Below are 22,950 nucleotides of genomic sequence, written 5' to 3' on the forward strand. Positions count from 1 at the left end.
TGGACTCGGCAGGTCGAAGGGCCTGTTTCCATGCTGTATGTTTCAATCAGTCAAAAAAAGTTTTAAAAAAAATCATCCAGTGGCCTATCTTTCAGATCTGTTTCCGTGGTGATATTTGCTAGGTTACGATTTCCTCAGCAATATGCTGCACATTCCAGTCACTGGTGATATTCTGTCTGGTTCCCTGTGACCAATGAAGTAACCCCAGGTCCATAACAACAGTGAGATATCTTTGATGTTAAAAAATGAACATTAAAGTCAACGGAGTTATGCCCAGAGGGAGGCAACATCAAAATACATGTCAGCAGGGTATATTTCCGATCCAAGTCTCTGGCAACCAGACAGAAAGTCCCTTTATCCTGGGTTGGAACAGGCATTCCTCACATCTTGCGAGAAGATGGATTTTCACAAGTGATCTAATAATGGATCAAAAATTAGTCAGCTGTATGGTATATATTATGGAAATGGTAAGAAAGCAGCTACTTTAGCAGAATATTATTCTAACGTACATGAATTCTCATCCCATCACAGCTAAGGAATTGAAATATGCAATTAAGTAAATCTGAAATAAAAGCCACGTATCGTTAATCTGATCATTTTATTTATTTATTTATTTATTTAAATTATTTTTATTAGAAGTACGGTAAATTACAATACTACACAACACATATATCTTAATACATTTTTTGTACCGCTTCATTTTTTTTGAGCTTTAAGAAAAAGATAGTAGTAAATCTGATTGTTAAATAAGTGAATCATCGTCACAAGTGTGGCACGGAGGCACAGTGGTAGAGCTACTGCCTAACGGTGCCAGAGACACGGGTTCAATCTTCATGATGGGTGCTGTCTGTATGGAGTTTGTACGTTCTTCCCATGACCACATGGGTTTTCTCCAGTTTTCCTCCCATACTCCAAAGACGTACAGGTTTGTTGGCTAATTGGCTTCAGTAAAAATTGTAACCTGTCTCTAGTGTGTGCACGTTAGTGTTAATGTGCGGGTATCACTGGTCAGCACGGACTCGGTGGGCCGAAGGGCCTGTTTCTGCACTATATCTCTAAACTAAACTAAGTCATCTGATTCACTGAGGTTATCTCAGGAAGGAGTAATGCTGTCCTTACCTGATCTGGCCAGTTTCCAAAACCAGCCTGAAGTAATGTAGATAATGTTTAGTTTAGAGATACAGCGTGGAATAGGCCCTTTGGCCCACCAAGTGCTCTAGAAAATATATTGCATGGAAACCCATAATCTATTTCCTGTCATGTATGCGCAAGTGGACACTCTACCTTCTCCCTGTTTCATTCACTCACAAATGCAAAGCCTCCCTCATATGAAAGGATTCTTTACACCTGGCCTTGTGCATGCAATTGCGTGGGAAGCTTTCCATCCAAGCAAAGCCATTATCTACCTCAATTATGTAGTCCAACCAGGCCCCAAATTATGAATGAAAAACACAAAGAAAAACACAAAGGTACTGGAAATCTGAAATGAAGACAGAACATGCTGGAAACACTCAGCAGGTCAGGCAGAATCTGTAGACAGAGAAACAATTTAAGTCAAGGATATTTTTATCAGAACTGACAAAAAGTCACAGACTGAAACTCTAACTGTTATCCTTTCTATAAATACTGCCTGTTGATGAACACTTCCAGCATTTTCTATTTTAATTTCAAATTGCATTTAATTATCTTAAGTACCCACTTCTCCTTGGGCTTTTCAATCTCCAAGTGCTGAGTTCCCATCTTATCAAATGGCCAAAGTGCCTGAGTAGTTTGAGTGTTTTTATGAGGGTAATATTATTTAAAGGCAGTATTATTGCAAACCTGTTATATTAAACCGTGCTTTGCCAACTAAACAGAATCCAGTAATCCCGAGAGTTAACAACAAATAGGTTAATGCCACAGTTTCAGGTAACCTGCATCAAAGCTGCTCATTAAAAAAATCAATGCTAGCACTCCAGGATAATTGGTGAAAAGTCAGAGCAGGAGGGAGCTCTACTCCTGTAGATGGGCTAAGACTCACATGAAAGTAATTTTCACAAGGTTAAAGAAAATGCACATATTAAGCCACTGATCTGAACACATTACTGTTAGTCTTGTGGGGTAGGTCTTAGACTGACTAACGTGCTCGCTATCCTCTGACTTTCACAAATGCTCAAAATCACTTGGGTCTGCTCAAAAATAAAGCATTAAAGTTTAACTGGTTAAAATCATTATAACAATTAAAAGATCATGTATACACATAAATTATATGTGTGTGTATGTATAAACAGTATGTATACAGACACACACACACACCAGCCTATTCAGTACAAACGGCAATATGCCACATTCCATATATATATAAACACACGCACATATATATATATATATATATACATAATTCCTTATCTCCAGGGATGCTGTCTGTCCCGCTGTTACTCCAGCATTTTGTGACTACATTCTATATATATATATATATATATATAATACGTGTGTGTGTGCGCGCATACGTATGTATACGTATATGCATATATATGCACACATTTAGACTAATTAGCTGTCGAATTCTGCCTTTCATTTGAACGGGGCTGTCATACATGCACCTGTTAAACGTGATCCAAGTTCACCAGCTTGTCTTCCCAGCCAGAGAGCTGGGACTGCTGCAAAAACCTGCACTGTCCTTTGGACTCCATATCTAGTTGATGAATCAGTTGATGCCACTGCTACCAACCTTGGCCTGGATCCAGCATTGGATGCTGGCAAATGCAGACAAGTCCTGGTCCAAGTGTGAAGGTTTCGGGCTGAGAGCAACATGTGCGTCTGGTGGCAGGTGATAAGACCAGCCTATTCAGTACAAACGGCAACCTGCCACATTCCATTACCGTAAGCGAAGATTACCGCAGGGAACTGTATGAAGAAAGGTAGCTCATGGCATTTATTTGAACATGTCCTGGAGTTTTTTGTGGATGAAGTCCTTCCATGCCGTTTGAAAATAGTTACTTGCAAGTACTGGGCAAAGAGCCCAGCTGCCCATTTCACTTTTGATTTGTTCTCAATTATGCAAAGCTCTTCCAGTGATTTAAGTCAATAGTCACTGCTGGAATCACGGTTTTATTACTGTCAATAATCCCTTAAATTGATGTGATAAACTCGCTTGCAATACAAAGCAGCACAGAGAGCTAATGCAACAACAGGCAAAGAGAGATCTGTTCCCAATTATATTGTATTAATCATCAACCGCTATAAATGCCAAACAAATTTTCCGCACAGTAAGATAAATTTAAAATTATGGGGAAAACTCCTGTACTGTATTACTGAAGAAACACTCCTGTATTAAAAGAAAACAAGCCATATTGCTCAGATCACGTCGCACAGATTGGTACATGTTTTGACTGAGAACAAGAAAAGGCATGCATTTACATAGAGTTAGCACAGAGACACAGTAACCACATAACCATATAACAATTACAGCACGGAAACAGGCCATCTCGGCCCTACAAGTCCGTGCCGAACAATTTTTTTTCCCTTAGTCCCACCTGCCTGCACTCATACCATAACCCTCCATTCCCTTCTCATCCATATGCCTATCCAATTTATTTTTAAATTATACCAATGAACCTGCCTCCACCACTTCCACTGGAAGCTCATTCCACACCGCTACCAAGCGGTGACCAGAACAAAGTATGACTCTGGTTTCACCCCGCGACATGTTGCCGGGTGACGCCTGTATGGTCGTGAGTAGTCTCCTCAGTCGCTCAAAGAATTGTAGAGTCCCCTCTTGTCTCTTAAACATGAATTGTAGAGTCTTTCTGGTCGCTGCTGGATTTTCAACATGTTGAAATATATTGGCGACCTGCAACGACCTATGACGGGTGCCGGCAGTCGCCGAAAAAGTCACGTAAGCAGGACAGGCCCATAAGATATGTTAGTAAGTAAATTGTTCCTCGTATGCAATGTTTGAGCAGTAGTGTCTGATGGGAGTTTATGGGGAGGATAAAGTGACTTTAGAATAAGATTAAGTAAATAGATGCTTAATGGTGGCCATAGACTCAATAGACTCTTGATCTGAGGCAACTCGGTATTACAAATATCAAAGCATTTTTGAAGTGTTGAAAGAAAGCACAACACTAATTGGTATGTTGGAAATTCGCATGATCGAGAATGTTATAAATAGATAATAAGATATTAATGATGTTAATTGAAGGATGAATGTTGGTCACAGTAACTTTACTGCTGTTCTTTGAAATATTGTAATGAGATTTTTCACAGCCAATGTGAGAATGGAGAGGGCCTTGATTTAATATGTAATCTATAAAATGACTCCCTCTGTGTACCTGCTGATGTGTCAGCGTAGAATTCTCTGTGTAAATCTGTGCAGTGGGAGCAAGTCAGAAGCATGACTGCTATTAACAAAGCCTTGACCAACCCACATTCATCATCTCTTGTCACTATGTAATTCAGTTTATCGTGGAAATACTGCAAATCCATGCACAATTTTGCCGTTAACAAATACAATTTTTAAATGTACTTTTTGATATTATGAAGACTCACTAGCAAGAATGAGATATGTGATGCCTGTATTAATTAACATACTGTAACATTCAGTGGCATTTCTAAAGACCCCATGGATGCATAAGGATCTTCAATGTGCTGAGTTGGAGGGTCGGGCACACATTGCAGTTACTCCCTCAGAGTTTATATGGACTTTAGCAAGGCCTTTGACAAGATCCTGCATGTTAGGCTAGTCTGGAAGGTTAGATTGCATGGAATTCAAAATTAGCTCTTTAGTTGGATTCCAACCCATCCTTTCTCTCCAGAGATGCTGCCTGACCCGCTGATTTCCTCCAGCACTTGTGTCCATAGTTGGATTCAAAGTTGGCTTGGAGGAAGGAGTCAAAAGGTAATTGTGGAAGATTGATTCTCTTAATCGAGGTCTGTAGAATGTCACAGGGGTCATTGCTGTTTGTTATATACACTGTACCTTAACAATTTCATAATTGATAAGTTCATAAGTTATAAGAGCAGAATTAGGCCATTGGGCCCATCAGGTCTACATTGCCAATCAATCATGGATGATCAATCTTTGCCTCTCAGCTCCATGCTCCTGCCATCTCCCCATAACTCCAGACACCCTTACTAATCAAGAATCTGTTAATCTCCGCCTTAAATATTTGAATAGCTATATAGTTAACATCGTTAGTTAATTGGCAGTTGACACAAAATAAGTGTTATAGTGGACAGTGAGAAAGTGTATCTAAGTTTACATAATAAGAACTAGATCAGTTGGGAAGGCGGCTCAAGGAATGGCAAATGAATTTTAACTTGACAAGTGTGAGATGTTGTACTTTGGAATGTCAGACCAGGGCAGGACTTAAGGCCCTGTCCCACTTTTGCGACCTTTTTTACTTGTGGACATTTTTCATCAGGCTAGAAAAACGGCCCGACCTACTTATTGCCACGAGTACCTACGACTAGCATCACGACCTGCTACGACCTACCTACAACCTCCTACGACCTTGTGACGACCATGCTGAGAGTATGAGTCAAGGGCAAACTCGGCAGAGGTCGTGAATTAGGTCGTGAAAGTGGGACAGACCCTTTACACAGCAAATGAGAGAGCCCTGGAGAGTGTTTCACCACAGAGAGATCTAGGATTGGGGACTGAGATTGACAGGGTAGTGAAGGTTTATGGCATGCTTGACTTCATTGGGAAAGGTATTGAGTGCAAACGTTAGCACATCATGATGCAGCTGTACAAGTTGCATGTGAGACCACACTTGGAGTACTGTTTACAGTTCTGATCACCCAGCTATAATGGAAGGCTATCTTGGTCCTGCCCACTTCCCTGACATCAGTCTGAAGAAGGGTCTCGACCCGAAACGTTCACCCATTCCTTCTATCCAGAGATGCTGCCTGTCCCGCTGAGTTACTCCAGCATTTTGTGTCCACCTTCGCTACAATGGAAGGTTGCTTTTTGGACTGGACACCTGTGACGAGTGGTGTGCCTCATGGATCGGTGCTGGCCCCATTGTTGTTTGTAGTTTATATCGATGATTTTGATGAGAATATATAAGTTTGCTGATAACACTAAAGTAGGTGGTATTGTAGACAGTGAAGATGGTTATTAAAAATTACAACAGGATCTTGATCAGCTGGGCATGTGGGCTGAGGAATGGTTGATGGAATTTAATACAGATAAGTGCAAGGTGTTGCATTTTGAGTGGTTAAATCAAGGCAGGACTTTCACAGTGAATAGTAGGGCCAAGGGGAATGTTGTAGAGTGGAGGGCTCTATGAGTACAGATAAATAGTTGCCTGTTGGACAAAGGTAGGTAGGGTGGTTAAAAAAATGTTTTTGGTACGTTGGCCTTCACCAGTCAGGGTATTGAATATAGAAGTTGGGATGTTTGTTACAATTGTACAATATGTTGATGAGGCAATGTTTTGTGTTCAGTTTTGGTCAGTAATATCTTTGTGATTGATTGATGATTGTTAGATTTCACATTGAGAGATAGTACTGCTTCAACCTCCATCTTTGTTTGGAGTTAATGAACAAGCTTTCAATGATGGTTTTGGCCAAAACTGAGACCCTGGGCCCAGAGTTTAATTTTTTTTTGTTAACTGTAGAAAATCCATACATTTCTAATCGAATGAATATGCAGCTTTGATACATGTGAATGGAATTTGTCACTTTCAGCTGATATATCATGGCTGATCTATCTTTCCCTCTCACTACCTGTAAGCTGTGCACTATCACGGGTCATAAGATCATATGTGATAGGAGCAGAATTATGTCATTCGACCCATCAAGTCTACTCCGCCTTTCAATCATGGCTGAACTATCTCTTCCTCTCAACTCCAATCTCCTGCCTTGTCCCCAGAACCCCTGACACCCTTACTAATCAAGAGTTTGTCAATCTCCGCCTCAAAAATATCCATTGACTTTGCCTCCACAGCCAGCTGTGGAAATCAATTCCACAGATTCACCACCCTGACTAAAGAAATTTCTCCTCATCTCCTTTCCAAAGATGCGTACTTTTATTCTGAGACTGTGGCCTCTGGTCCTAGCCCCTCCCACTAGTGCAAACATCTTCTCCACATTCACTCTATCCAGGCCTTTCTCTCTTCTTCCAGGCTATTCATCAGAACAACATGCAGAATTTCTATTGCTGACAATGTATCATCTATATACTATTACTAAAACTCTCATCTTGACCACTTCTGGTCTACGTTGTATGTAAATTTGCGCGAAAACGCTATCTTATATCGCTAGGATTATTCGCCACCTTACTCACCGTTCGCCGCTGCTCCAAGCCACCAAGTTTTGTTCCGATCGGTGGAAGATTACAAAAGTTATGAAGGTTTAAAAAAATCGTGAGATCAGCAGACTGGTCTTCTCGCCTGTCAGTCACAAACCAGGTAACGCCCCTTCCAGCACCCGTTGGAGAATAAATTCCCGGAGGCGGGGCTGAGTCCGTGAGCACGTCCAGAAGCCGCTGCCCGTCCACAAGCCGCCGAGAGTAAAGCTGAAGCAGTGTGTGGGTGTGGGCTGTGTTCTGCAGGCGGGGGCTATGATGGCGACAGGCACTGGAGACGGGAGCAGCTGAGTGAGTCCAGAGCCGGGTCCTGGAGCCAGGAGTGTGGTCAGAGCCAGGGCCGGGAACTGGTGAGCCCACACTCCCCCCCTCCCACCTCGTCCCTCCCTACACCCCCTCCCCTATACTCCCCCCCTCCCCTACTCACCCCTCCCCTACCTCACACCCCCCCCCCCACACCCCCCCCCTCCCCCCCCCACCCCCCCCCCCCCCCCCCCCCCCCCCCACCTCCCTCCCCCAGATGTGGTAACCACTGGCAAAGCTGTTTATTGCCCATCCGTAATTTCTCTCGAACTGAATTGTGCCATCGTGTACTCGAGAGTAGAATAGAATAGTTTCTTTATTGTCATTGTAACATGGGCCATGTACAACGAAATTTAAAATGTCAGCCAGTCAGTGCAGCATTCAAACATTTCTAAAGCTAACGAAACATCCACGGTAAAATAATAAAGATAAGCAATAAATAAAAAAACACAGACAAAGCACGCATACACACCCAACCCTCCATCCTTCTGTCGATTTCACCGTTACCACAGTCCCTTAGTCTGTATCGCCCCTGCGTTCCTTGGCGGCCACATTTAGTGCTTTTATAGCAGTGGGGTAAAAACTGTTTTGTAGTCTATTTGTCCTTGTCCTTGTGGATCTGTACCGTCTGCCTGACGGCAACAGTTCAAACAGGGAGTGTCCGGGGTGGGAGATGTCCTTTATTATATTCTGGGTTTTTTTGGTGCAGCGGGAACTGTGTAGGTCCTCCAAGGTAAGGAGAGGGCAGCCGACAATCCTCTGGGCGTTGTCAATGGCCCTCTGGAGCGCTTTCCTCTGAGCCACTGTGCAGCTGGTGTACCACACGCATACACAGTATGTTAGTATGCTCTCAATGGAGCACCGATAAAAGGACAGCAGCAGCCTCTGAGTGATGTTGTTCTTCCTGAGCACCCGCAGGAAGTGCAGTCTCTGCTGGACCTTTTTCAGCAGCGCAGTGGTGTTCACGCTCCACGTCAGGTCCTCCTCAATGTGGATTCCCAGGAAGCGGAAATCCGCCACCCTCTCTACACAGTCCCCTCTGATGGTCAGTGGTACCATGTCCGTTTTGTTTTTCCTGAAGTCTATTATTACCTCCTTCGTCTTTGAGGTGTTGAGGAGCAGGTTATTTTCTTCGCACCACCCTGTCAGCTGCTCCACCTCATCCCGGTAGGCGTACTCGTCCCCCGCGGAGATGAGTCCCACCACTGTAGTGTCATCCGCAAATTTGACAATGGTGTTGCTGTGGTGGACTGGGGTGCAGTCATGCGTGTAGATGGTGTAGAGCAGGGGGCTCAGTACACAGCCCTGTGGAGAGCCGGTACTGAGGCTGAGGGCCGTGGATGTGTGATGGCCCACTCTGACATTCTGAGTCATTTATTTATTCACACGACAGATGTGGGTATGACTGGCAAGGCCATTTATTGCTCACCACAAATTAATTTCTCTGAACTGAGTTGATTCCTCAGCTATTTCAGAAGCCAGCCACGCCACAGTGTGTGTGGACTCACCTATGGGACAGATCAAGTAAAGATTGATTTCCTTCCCTCAAAGAACCAGTTGGGTTTTCACAACAATTAGTACTTTAATGGTCATCATCACCACTGATATTGTTTATTTTCTAGATTTACTTACAATCACCATAGGATTTAATTCATGTCTTTAGATTAGATGGAATGCCTCGTACCCCTTCTATCAGCAGATTTGTTCATTTAATGAGGAATGCTATTCCTTGCGTAGTAATGTGAAATCTGTCCTAAAGAACTGGCAGGCTATTTTACATCTCAACTCATTTCTACTCCCATTGACCTCATTTACTTGTTCCTCCTGGGTCCACGGTACAGGCTTTTTATCTAAGTCAAGAACATATCTTTGGATGGTGGCCATGGAGGAGGAATCTTGAGCATGCCTGGTCCAAAGCCTAGTTACTTCATGAGGGAGCCAATTTGTCAATGTGGTCCTTTAATAGCTGTGTAGGAAACGTATTTGGCCTAGATAAATTTGCTTACATCTGGAGTTTCAATTCATATATTCTGGGTCAAGATGGATACGGAGAAGATGATAGATGAAAGCATCTAACAAAAAACTAAGTCGTGAGCTTTGCTTCATTTGCTGTTTGGTCATACATCACAAGGGAATTTTAGTTAGTGAGTTGCGATCGTCAGTCGATGGACGAGCGGAAAAGATCCCCTTGAATAGAAATGCCTGAAATGCTTTTTAACCATGAGGGGGAAGTAACTACATAACATACGGAGTACCATTTTATATTTGCAAATGGGCAAATTAGCACTTGAGATTTGGTACCAAATGGCTACCAAATGAGCAGTCGGTGGAGGTGCTATGAGACGGATGCCCTGCCAGCAGCATGTTCGTTATTTCTACTTTTTTTGGGTTTTTTTTAGTGTGTCCAAAAGTTTGTTTTAGTGTCTCTCGGTGTGTCTTGTGTGGGGGGTGGTGAGGGGAATAAGGGGGGAACCGCTTTCGGTCGCCTCCTCCACGGAGAGGCGACTTTTTCCATGTCACCTCCCTTGCGGCCTAACACCATGGATTGGAGCGGCCTTTCCCGGAGTCGGGCCCGGAGTTTCAGCAGCGGGCGTAGCATGGACTTTTCATCGCAGAGCAGGCAAGCCCTTGCCGGGGGTCGCCAGAAGGGAGTGCTCTGATCGCTGGCCTGCGGACTGTTACATCCTGAAGCCGCGGTCTGTGGAGCTTCTAGCCGCGGGCGGGACGTCCGGAGCCTGGGATCTCTCGTCAGGGATCCCCGGAGAAGAGCTCTGACCACGGCCCGCGGCCTATAACATCCTGAAGCCACGGTCTGCGGAGCTTCTAGCCACGGGCGCGGCATGGACTTCTGGAGCGGGATCCCTCGCCAGGGATAGCCAGAGAAGAGCTCCGACCGCCGGCCTGCAGCCACGGTCTCCAGTAAGAAAGCGCTGATTCGGGACCTCCAAGCCGTGGGGTGTGTTCGACCATCCCGACGAGAGGGCCTGTACATCCGGCTGTCCGTAGAGGCGAATGCGGAGGTTTATGGCCCCGACCACGGGTGAACAATGGAGGAGGACTGACTGTACTTTGTGCCTTCCACCACAGTGAAGAATGCTGTGGTGGATGTTTGTGTTAAATTTTATTGTGTATTCTGCATTCTTTTTAAATTGTACCGCTGGTGGCAAATTAATTTCACTGTACTTATATGTGTACGTGACGAATAAAATTGACTATGACTATTGACTATTTAAAACACCAGAGTTTGTACGTAACTTTACGCTTTCACAGACTTTTCCTCTCATTGCAACGTGTAGCTTTCTGTTGGAAGAGCAGAACCCACAGATTGTGGTGACCTTTGCTCACGTATGATGGTTATCTTTACCTACTCACCACCTACCAGAAATTTCAGAGAGCTCGGAGAAGATAGCAGAGACCTGACCCATGCCTTTGAAGTAATGTCGCCATTTTACTGTTTCCATCCATCTCATAAATGCTAAGTAATCAGACCAGAATAAAGCATGTCAAGGGCAAAGAGAGGCTAAATAATCTTGCAGCCTCATTGCAGTCCAAGGTCCTCCCAAAGCTGCTTTCTCAGAAAGCCACATTTAAGAATGTTACCTGTTTTCTTACCTTATATAGGTTCATAAGTGAGAGAAGCAGAATTAAGCCATTCAGCCCATCAAGTCTACACCGCCCATTCAAACATGGCTGATCGAAAGCAGGAACGGGGTACTGATTTTGGATGATCAACCATGATCATATTGAATGGCGGTGCTGCTCGAAGGGCCGAATGGCCTACTCCTGCACATATTATCTATGTTTCAACCCCATTCTCCTGCCTTCTCCCCCAAACCCCTGACACCCATACTAATCAAGAATCTATCTATCTCTGCCTTAAGAATATTCATTGATGGTCTCCACAGCCTTCCATGGATTACATCCATGTGCATGTTCTTGTTTGATCAATAAAATAAAACTTGTATTTTTCATGAAGTACTAAATGTTAGTCCAAAATATTGTGAACAGTTTTGTTTCAGTTTTCAGAGGCATTCATAAACTATAAGTTGTGAGGGGGAAATGTGGTACAGTGGTAGTAGCAATGTTACAAAATTTTGAGATTTTAAAAATCAAGTCTGCAATTTATCCCATCAGATAAAGCATAACAATAAGTTTAATTTGACACCAAATTCACTTTCATATCTCAAGTATTAAAAAAGTTATGGCCATTTTCATACTCGGAAATTAGCATCTTGTTCCCTATTGATTTTCAATGGACATTACAAAAAAGCTGTGATCTTGGATAGTCAAAAGCCCATTTCTTAAGGAAAGATTAACATTTTTAAATAGCCTAAGTGTCCAAAGATTATTCACAAATAATTCACAATATAACATGATTTTTATATCTAATTTACATTAATTTATAGGCCAAATGGAAGGAATTTAGTGTTCAATTGCTGTAAATAAATGCCCATTTAAATCGGCTTTCTAGTGGGTTCATGTGAACGCGCTGGTTTAGAACGTTGACATCGCGCTGGATTAGTGCCCTCAAATGCCGAGAAAAATACTGCGGGATATAAAAAGCCCAAAATGAACTACTCGCTATAGATAACTTGATATATAGGGTTATATATATGCCCCATTTAATGTAAAAATAAGGTACATACCTTTAATTGTTTGCTTTATAAAACCCTGGGGATGCGAGAGGTTGCGGAATGAGACAGTAATTTTAAAACTATTATAACTATATTATCGAGACCTATAAAACTAATAATACCTTTTGCGACCGGGTCTTGCAGCGATTTTTCGTTAATGATTTACTTGGCTGAACATCTGCGATTAGTACAGCCTAGTAAAAATCGCGTTTTAAACCCGCCCCCTCCAAACAGCGCCAAAATCGCGGACCTGGCTGTGGGCAGATTCCCAATGACGATTCAGGTAGGTTTTGTAACATACCTAGTGGTAGAGTTGCTGCCTTACAGCGCCAGATACCTAGATTCAATCCTGACTACCGGTGCTGTCCGAACGCAATTTGTACAAGCTCCCTGTGTCCGCACGGATTTTCTCCAGAGGTTTTGGCTTCCTCTCACATTCGGAAGACGTGCAGGTTTGTAGGTTAATTGGCTTCCGTGAATTGTCCCTGGTGCGTTGGATAGAACTGGGGTATGGGTGATCGCTGGTCAGCATGGATTCGGTGGGCCGAAGGGTCTGTTTCCATGCTGTATTTCTAAACTAAAAACTAATGTGTGGGATATTTTCTTTACACAGAGCGTTGCGGGGGCCTGGAATACATTGCCAGGAGTGGTGGTGGAGGCAGATAAAATAGTGGCATTGAGGTATTTTGTTAGGCAAATGGAAGTGCAGGGGCTAGAGGCATATGGATCATATACAGGCAAATGATCTGTTTAACTTGGCATCATGTTCAGAACAAGCATTGTGGGCCTGATCCAGTACTGTTTTATTATATGTTCTATGCACATTTAAAGCTGTCTTACAGCTAACGCAGTTGGTTCAGCTTGGGATACAACTTAACAACATGTCAAATCCTTCCTGTGTGCCTAACAATCAGTGAAATCTTGCAATTCTCAATGTCAGAAACAGCTTATTTGAGCAACACGGAACAATGGAGCCTTAAAGGATGGGTTTAATGTTTATTGAGCAGTGATAATTTGTTGCCATCTGCCTACATTAGGGTTAATGTACATTAGCAATTTAACTTATCCATCAGAACATCTCTGGAATGTGAAGGGAATCCACATGCACAGTCCACACAACCAACGGCGGAGGTTAGGATTGAACCTGAATCGTATTACGATGCTCAACCTCTTTCCCCACTGCCCAAAATATATTGTTGAGAGTTGTTGAATGTGGCATTCTGTTGTGTATCAGCATGACAGAAGTAGCATGTATCAGAAGCCTATCAAGAGTAACTGTATCCGCTCCCGTACAATACAGAACTTATGCCAATAAAGGAGTAGCATGTTGCAAAGAATATTATCTTAGTAAATATGTCATATTAGCAGGGCGTCATATCGGGATTGTTGACTTGGAAGCATTATAATTTTGCAGAAATTCAGATAAAAAATAATCAAAGGCCAAAGCACATTAAGTGGATGACAATTATTGTGTTAATGGTTAATCTGGGTGTAAACCCTAGGATAAATGGTGTCCTTTAGGTCACAGGTGCTTAAATAGAGATGGCATTATGGAAGCATATTATTTAAGATTTTTTCCCTATTTTGTTTCCTCCAGTCCTGGTGAATGACTCAGCTACTAAAGCACTGACAGCCTTGAGATTGAACATGAAAGTTAAAGCCAGTGTCTGCACAGAACAAAAGGACAACCAGGATGATCTCCAGTGCTCTGGAAGAGGACAGTGTGTCACCAAACTTTCTGAGGTGAGTTGGAATTCCTTTTGGCCACGCTAAGTCACTGCAATTAGATTGCTGCAGTACCTTGGGTGCAAAATCATGAGAGGAATAGATTGGGTCTCTTGCCCAGTGTAGGTGAATCGAGGACAAAAGGTTTAAGGTGAAGGGGAAAAGATGTGATAGGAATGTGAGGGGTAACTTTTTCACACAAAGGGCGGTGAGTGTATGGAACAAGCTGCCAGAGGAGGTAGTTGAGGCAGGGACTATCCCAACGTTTAAGAAACAGTTAGACGGGTACATGGATAGGACAGGTTTGGTGGGATATGAACCAAACATGGGCAGGTGGGACTAGTGTGGCTGGGACGTATTGGCCGGTGTGGGCAAGTTGGGCTGAAGGGCCTGTTTCCACACTGTATCACTCTATGACAAAGGAAGAAGAGATCCTGGATGAGCCATTTGTGTTGATCCTATTCATGCACGCTTCACTGTGGCTCACTTGATTTCTCTTCCCACCCAGCATTCCCCACTGCTCACTTTCAATGGTCTCCCCCTTAGCTCATTGATTATTATCAATATTATCCTCCTCAATCTTGCGAGGTAAATGCAGGAATTTAAATTTCATCACTCTTCTTGAGTTGGTTGTAGAATACTGGGAGGTAAAGTCAGAGGGAGCCATGCCCTTGCTATGACTGGCCCTACCCATGACGTGCCCTACCCACGACATATCCTACCCACAACTTGCTCTTGCCACGACAGGCCCTACCTACGATGTGCCATACTCATGAAATGCCCTTGCTACCACATGCCCTACCCACGACTTGCCCTTGCTACAACATGCCTTACCAACACCGTGCCCTTGCTACGACATACCCTAAGCACGACTTGCCCTGCCCACGACATGCCCTTCCCTCTCTCTATCCATATCTCTCCCTCGCATTGATTCAGGTACACTTTCACATTCTCCCATTTTATCACCAGTTCATACTCCTATTCTTTTGCTAATGTTCCATTTGACAAGCATTACCTTTGAATTTTCCCTATACATAACTTGAATTACCTTCACTTCCCTTTTCTTGTCAAATGTAAACACATGTTTTGACATAGCAGCAAACCAACAAAATTGTGTTTACATAAATTCAATCATTCCTCCCTTGAAATCAATTCAGAATGCTGTTAAATTAAAATTTCAGAAACATTATTTGAAGTATTTTGAAAAGCATTGAAATAATGGATATTTATTCAAGCTCTGATTTACTGCACCTTATTCAATCCATGTTTTGGCATTATCATGCAAAATAGGTGACAACCTCATGAACTATTTCTGCTTTCATTTGCAAAATGAAAAAGATGGAAATGCCCACGTTGAAAGAATCTAGTTTAGCTACCAATCCCTGCCCGTAAAATGAATTTGGATGCATCATTCAGAAATCGTACCTTGGAGACACAAGAGATTGCAGATGTTGTCAACAATCTATCTATGGGTTGAACTCAGCAAGTCGAGCAGCTGAGTTACTTTTAACAGATTGTTAGAAACCTTATATCCTATAAGATGCTACAGATTTTTATCACTTTCAATGAGATACCACCACCAGACATGTCTTCTATTCCCCTCCCTTTTCATCATTGCAATAGGCCTATTCATTCTGTGACCCACTGATAAGACATAGGGGCAGAGTTAAGCCATTTGGTCCATTGAGTCTTCTCCACCATTCGATCATGGCTGATCTATTTTTTCCCTCCCCCCCCCCCCCTCTTTCCCATTCTCCAGCCTCTGATACACTCTTCAATCTCTACCAACTGCTCTCCTTTTGGCACAGCAGAGAATTAGATTGTTTGGGAAAAAAACTTTGCTTTGTTTCTCCAATATATGGAGACCGAAATATTTATTCTCCATATTTCCTCTCTAAATTCTTTTGACTTACAACTAGTGAAGGTACTTGTATTTTTGTTCCTTCTCCTGTATCAAGAAGATCATCCGTCCATAATGTGAGGCACAGGGAACTGCAGATGTTGGAATCTTGAGCAAGTGCTGGAGTAACTCAGTGGATCAGGCAGCATCAGCGGAGGGAATGAACGGGCAATGTTTTGGATTCGGACCCTTCAGGAGGCTCCAAACTGAAGAAGGATCCTGACCCAAAAAGTTGCCTGAACATTCCTTCCACAGATGCTGCCTGACCCACTGAGTTTCTCCACCACTTTTTTTCTATGATGTGAGCCTGCCTTTCCTTATCACAAATCCCAAGCTACCTGCTCTGTCACTCCGCACTGACTGCTCCACTTTCTGGCAGAAAATGCAGCTGATGACAACGATTCATCATGTAACTGGTATTGTCAGAGTATGCTATTCTGTTTTCAAACCAATCCAGTTGTGCTCTTATATTTAGTTAATTGGGTAAATTGGGGAAAGCAACCTACTGACTTTTGGCCTTTTTAACAATGAGAAGTTTGGTGCATTGTCAATGTACTGCAGCATCACTTGAACCAAGAAAAGGCTCTGCTAAATCTTCTGTGATAAGTTATTGCAGAAATTGGAAGAAACATACTGCAATCCATTTAGTTATACTGGTGCTGCTATTTATAATGTGTCGCTTGAAGATCTGTGCAGTCAATTTTTCCGATTTATTGCTGAGACAAGCAGTTTGGAATTATGGCTCAAAACATTTGGTCATCATTTTGTACTCTGCTTTTGGCTGCTAAAAGTAGGACAAACGAAAGATTTTCTTTTTTTATTTCTGCTGTTAGAGGCTCCTTTGAGGTACATAGACCAGAATAAATGACACTCTAAATCCTGGTGCTATATTATGTTGGATGCCACAGCAGGTCTGGCCCGCAGCAGCTCAGAGCGGAGGTAGACACTGCAGTTCCTTCTTAATCAGCTCAGAGCTGATGTATCTTGTGCAGCAAAGACTTTTGCAAAGGGGATCTTGGAGTGAAGTCCAATGAGTGATTCAAAATGGACTGGATTTTGAATCTATTGTCTATTGTCTGGCCCGTCCCCATACACCCATCACTACCTGCAATGTGATAGGAGCAGAATTATGTCATTCGGCCCATCATGTTTACTCTGCCATTCAATCATGGTTGATCTATCTCTTCCTCTTAACACAATTCTCCTGCCTTCTCCCCATTACCCCTGACACCCATACTAATCAAGAAGCTATCTATCTCCGCCTTAAAAATATCCATTGACTCGACCTCCACCGCCTTCTATGGCAGTGAATTCCACAGATTCACCACCCTCTGACCACAGAAATTCCTCCTCACCTTCCTAAAGGAAAGTCCTTTAATTCTGAGGCTATGACTAGTCCTAGACTCTCCCACTAGTGGAAACATCCTCTCCACGTCCACACTGTCCAGGCTTTTTACCATTCGGTAAATTTCAATGAGATGTCCCCTCATCCTTCTAAACTCCAGTGAGTATAGGCCCAGTGCCATCAAACGCTCATCATATGTGAAGATGGAGGGTCTAACTCGCTCGACTTCTGAAGTCAAGAGATGTGGTCTCGTCAGCAACTAAACCTCTGGCATTATCTCTGCTCCTGAAACATCTCTGTCAGGTCTTTGACAGCTGCTAAAGCTGAAGGGGAGATCTTTCCCAGCTGTGAAAGTTGCTACTGAATGTAGTAGTGTGGTACTCAAACAGCTAACAACTCGAAACTGCTGGCAGCAATCAGTAACTCCAGCCCAGTGACATTACAAGGATAATGCTATTGGATTATCCTGTCCTTCCTGATGGAAACATCTCAGGGCAACAACTGGGCAACAACTGTGCACAACGTGAGATTACATTGTTGTACTATTGCCAGGTTGACATGATGCTGAGATTGTAAATAACATCGAGTCCAGAAGAAGGGTCTCGACATGAAACATTGACGGCCCATTTCAGTTCAGTTTAGTTTATTGTCACAATTACCACGGTACAGTGAAAAGCTTTTGTTGCATGCTAACTAGTCAGCACAAAGATAATACATCTGCTAATACATGTAACTAAGTTACAGAGATAGGTTGAATAAGTTAGGTCTTTATTCTCTGGAGCGCAGAAGGTTAAGGGGGGACCTGATAGAGGTCTTTAAAATGATGAGAGGGATAGACAGAGTTGATGTGGACAAGCTTTTCCCTTTGAGAATAGGGAAGATTCAAACAAGAGGACATGACTTCAGAATTAAGGGACAGAAGTTTAGGGGTAATATGAGGGGGAACTTCTTTACTCAGAGAGTGGTAGCGGTGTGGAATGAGCTTCCAGTGGAAGTGGTGGAGGCAGGTTCATTGGTATCATTTAAAAATAAATTGGATAGGCATATGGATGAGAAAGGAATGGAGGGTTATGGTATGAGTGCAGGCAGGTGGGACTAAGGGGAAAAAACATTTGTTCGGCATGGACTTGTAGGGCCGAGATGGCCTGTTTCCGTGCTGTAATTGTTATATGTTAATACATGGTTACAATTGAGTAGGTAAGGAGCTACAGTGTATACATGATAAGGGAATAACGTTTAGTGCAAGGTAAAACCAGTAAAGTCCAATCAAAGATAATCTGAGGCTCACCTATGAGGTAGATAGTAGTTCAGGAATGCTCTCTAGTTGTGGCAGGAAGATTCAGTTGCCTGATAACAATAGACAATAGGTGCAGGAGTAGGCCATTCGGCCCTTCGAACCAGCACTGCCATTCACTGTGATCATGGCAGATCATCCAAAATCAGTACCCCGTTCCTGCCTTCTCCGCATATCCCTTAACTTTGCTACCTTTAAGAGCTTTATCTAACTATCTTTTGAAATCATCCTGAGAATTGGCCTCCACTGCCTTCTGAGGCAGAGAATTCCACAGATTCACAACTCTCTGGGAGAAAATGTTTTTCCGCATCTCCGTTCCACATGGCCTACCCCTTATTCTTAATAACAGCCGGGAAGAAACTGTCCCTGAATCTGGAGGTGAAACATTTGTCCCAGGACGCAGACGGACAATTTTTAGACTCAATTTACTTCCTAAAGGAAGCAGTCTAGGTGACACGATGCCAAACACTTGTCATTTGTACAATTCACAAATATGGATCTCTCACCCTAAAATTTGGATTGCACTATGTGGGATAAAGGGAGCTAAATTTACTAATCTCTAAAAGTGGGAACAGTGAATGTGGTGTATGATCAACCACACCTATTAATGTAAAAAAATACAGCAAGCCAACTCAATGCTGCATGATCGTTAAAATAAGGGTGAAAACGAGCTCATGATAATCGTGCATCTGATGTATGTAAATGCAGAAATGCTCCCTTTAAAAGACAGTTTGTGTCGTGTAGGATGATATTTTTAAGGCAGAGAAGATAGATTCTTGATTAGTGCAGGTGTCAGGGGTTATGGGGGGGAAGGCAGGAGAATGGGGTTCAGAGGGAGAGATAGATCAGCCATAATTGAATGGCGGAGTACGTGATGGGCCAAAATGCCTAATTCTGCTAAGCACTTCAGATTCTTGATAAACTATTGTAGCTATACACTGCAGTTCAATTAAGAGTTACCATCTTCAACCCAGGATGTTCGATGTGAAGCTTCACCTCTATTCATTTGCTGGGCAGAGAAGTGTTGGTAGGTAAGGAGCTATTAAAAATGTGCAGGGAGGGATAAAGGGGCTGTCCCGCTGCGGCGACCTAATCTGCGAGTTTAGAAGAGTGCCCTCGACTCAAACTCGCAGCATGGTCGACACGTGGTCCTAGGAGGTCCTATGGGTCACTGGAACTCTCCTTCATGCTCGAGAGAAGTTCCCGCATAGTCGCGGCCTCAGATAGGTCGCGGAAAAATTTTCAGCATGTAGAAACATTTTCCACGAGTAAAAATCGGTCGGCATGGTTCTTTTTAACTCGTAGTGCAGTGGAGTGGGGTCGCTATGTAGTTACAGGCAGTCAGCAACCAGCCGTAGGCAATCTCCTTCGCTGACCGGGCATTTTAATTGGCTCATTGGAGTTTTCAGGACCAAGGAAAACCGACCGGTAAGTAAAATGCCCGCTAAACTTCATTAAATGTTGTCTGACTTCTTAAAAGTGTCTCCACTCCTTCTCCCCCCCCTCCCCCCCCTTCTCTGCCCTTCTCACCCCCCACACTCTCCAAAGGACTTACCGTACACTGTGCAGCCGTCTTTTACCTTCCTCTTCATCGCGGGTGTGTCTTTCAGACAGCGCTCCCCCGTTTTTCCCTGGCCACCGCGTTTGCGATGTGTGTGTGTGTGTGTGTGTGTGTGTGTGTGTGTGTGTGTGTGTGTGTGTGTGTGTGTGTGTGTGTGTGTGTGTGTGTGCGTGCGCACGGGCGGTCGATTCAGCTCGCGGTTTCATCACTGACGGTCGATCCAGCTCGAGGGTTTCCAGGCGAATGCCCTCGAGCTTAAAGGTCGAAGCCACTCTTCTGAACTCGCAGATTAGGTTGCCGCAGTGGGACAGCCCCTTTAGAGGCATGGGTGAACAGGCATGTAGCTATGCATGGAACAAGTTGAGATGGCCCTGAGGGGAGGTGACACAGAACAGAGAAACATGGCAATATACAAAGAGGAAGCTAATGTTGCTGCAGGCAGTGATCCAGAGACATGAGATGTTGGTGAGTCCACTTGCACCATCAACAACGGATGAAATTTCATACGCAGGTGTTGATTAAAAATATCAGGAGATGATTCCCGGGTGTGAACAGGGAACAGTCCACAGAAATAGGAAAGGTGGTATAAATGCTGCAAGTGGATTCAACAGAAACCTGTTACCATAGACCATCCAAGAACCATCTTCCCTCAGACCAGCCATTGGTCTGGTGCTACAAGTGTCACTGGACAGGATGTTACAAGGGGGGCAATGCCTGAATGAGATAATTATCAATAACAAATATGGCCCAGACGTAAGGAAGACATTTCAGTAAACAATACATCTGGGAAACTGTACCCAGAATACAATTAGATAGTGTGGAGATAGAATGGGGAATGGTTAACCCCATCTATTATACACCTAGGATAATGACGAGGACAATACATTTTACGATGCGTTTGTTAATTGAGGAGGGAACTATTGATTGTGCAGCAAGTCAGTCTGTTTGCAGCCCATGGATGCAGAGCCAAACATTGTTGGCTATCTATATGGAAAGCGGCCTCTGGCCTACAGAGGAAGTGTCCAACTAGTGACCCCAACCATTTAGAGGTACCAGGCTACGGCTCAAAATGAGACGGCTATAGAAAATGGCTATGGCTGAATGGCTATGTGGAATAAGTGAGAGAAAGTAAACCTGAGGAGTCAGTGGGATGCAGACACCTCTGTCCATCAGGGTGAGTGTGGCAATGCAAGTGCATGCAATGGTGTATGGGCAGTGATGCATGTGGAATTCAATAACTGTCCTTACAATTGAGAATGTGAAGCTTGGACTGAACAAAAAGCTAAGCACACAAGTACGAGACCCTCCTGGGTAGATTTTGGACAGTGGTTTAGCTGAAGATGCATGTGTAGAGTATGAAGGAAACCCCAAACAAAATGGTGCAGTGTAGCACCATGATCAAGGGACAAGGCAGTGAATGAGAAAGTGATATTTGCAGAATTAGGGCTGCAAATAGTGGGCAATATTAATAAATAATTTACCATCAGAGATTCAAAGCACATATTGAAGACATGCTTAGCCTGTCATGGATTCACAATGTTGACTGATTGAATGAAAGCTAAGTGTATATATATTTCACCACATGCACAAATGAAGCAACTATTGCATTAAGATGACAGTATTCCATTAAGACAAGAAGCATCAACCGGCAAACCAGCTATGAAGCCAGTTATGAAGTTGAGAAACAGACCAACAGAGCACTAAGTGACGAGTTAATTAGAGAATTGGAGAGGATGGGGTGTCAGAGAGAAACAATGGTTAAAGGTTTAAAAGAAACAACCATTTCAAATATTGATTTGGGAAGAGTGGAACTAACTGGTGGCAACATTTGGAGGCAGTCAGCTCACTCGGAGGGTATGCAGTATAATCTGTTTGAACAGCATAAAAGAAGCAGTTCAAAGGTGCTTCAGAAAAACATCTGTGTCCACAACAAGATGAAATCAACAAGCTCAGCGTGAGGTGCTGCATGGTGGTCATATTGATTGGATCTAGCAACGTCAATACTAAGAAGTTTCAACTATATGTGAACACTGGAGAATAGCTCAGAATTCGCAGCCTCTTGTTATTTACAGAACAGCTAAATGGACCAAATTAAGTGCTGATTGAGTTGAATGCTTTGAGAAAAGACTGCATTGCAATATAAAGGCAGATGTAAAGCTCTGAGTGTCCACTGAAGGATGAAACAGTGGGTATGAACTTAACACCATGCAGCAGTTGGAGTGTGGAGGATCAGACTGAAAACAAGCATGACAGCCATGAAAGTAGTGGAAGAGATCTAGAGAGGGGATTTCAAAAGAGGTGACTTTGTAGCTTGAATGGCTAAAGCAGAAAAAAGATCTGAGGGAGTTAGGATGCTAGGAAGTGTGAAAGAAGAGGCACAGAGATGGAGAGCTTTAAGAAGCCAAAGCAGGTGATTGTTACAACAGCTATCAGGCCATTAATCACTGCAAACTCCAAATGAGCTCTGAACTGCATAACTCTGGGGGCACTAGTGTTGTTTGTTGGCACCATTGAGGTTATTTGATTGTGTGTGTGTGTGTGTGTGTGTGTGTGTGTGTGTGTGTGTGTGTGTGTGTGTGTGTGTGTGTGTGTGTGTGTGTGTGTGTGTGTGTGTGTGTGTGTGTGTGTGTGTGTGTGTGTGTGTGTGTGTGTGTGTGTGTGTGTGTGTGTGTGTGTGTGTGTGTGTGTGTGTGTGTGTGTGTGCGTGTATTTATGGTGTATAACCTACACACCAGCTGATCAATATCATTCTGCACCTAAAGGCTATCCTCCTCACTATCAACAACCCTTCCACTTCTCATGTATTTCTGTGAGCTGGGCACCACCACAAGCTGATTTGTGTTACCTGGTATAATTTACAACCTGATACATTGACTTGACAGTTACTCTTCTCA

At 43.3% G+C, this 22,950-nt stretch overlaps 1 protein-coding gene across 1 annotated transcript in view; it reads left to right on the forward strand.

The window, feature by feature from the left end:
• Nucleotides 1–22,950, forward strand: part of dner (delta/notch-like EGF repeat containing) — a 223,206-nt gene that overhangs the window by 126,170 nt on the left and 74,086 nt on the right. Inside the window, exon 5 of the mRNA XM_055645657.1 lies at nucleotides 13,829–13,974. Coding sequence (XP_055501632.1) covers nucleotides 13,829–13,974 — 146 coding nt within the window. The remainder of the gene's footprint in view (nucleotides 1–13,828; nucleotides 13,975–22,950) is intronic.

Source organism: Leucoraja erinacea, chromosome 14 (genome assembly GCF_028641065.1).
Source record: "Leucoraja erinacea ecotype New England chromosome 14, Leri_hhj_1, whole genome shotgun sequence".
Classification (NCBI taxonomy): domain Eukaryota; kingdom Metazoa; phylum Chordata; class Chondrichthyes; order Rajiformes; family Rajidae; genus Leucoraja; species Leucoraja erinaceus.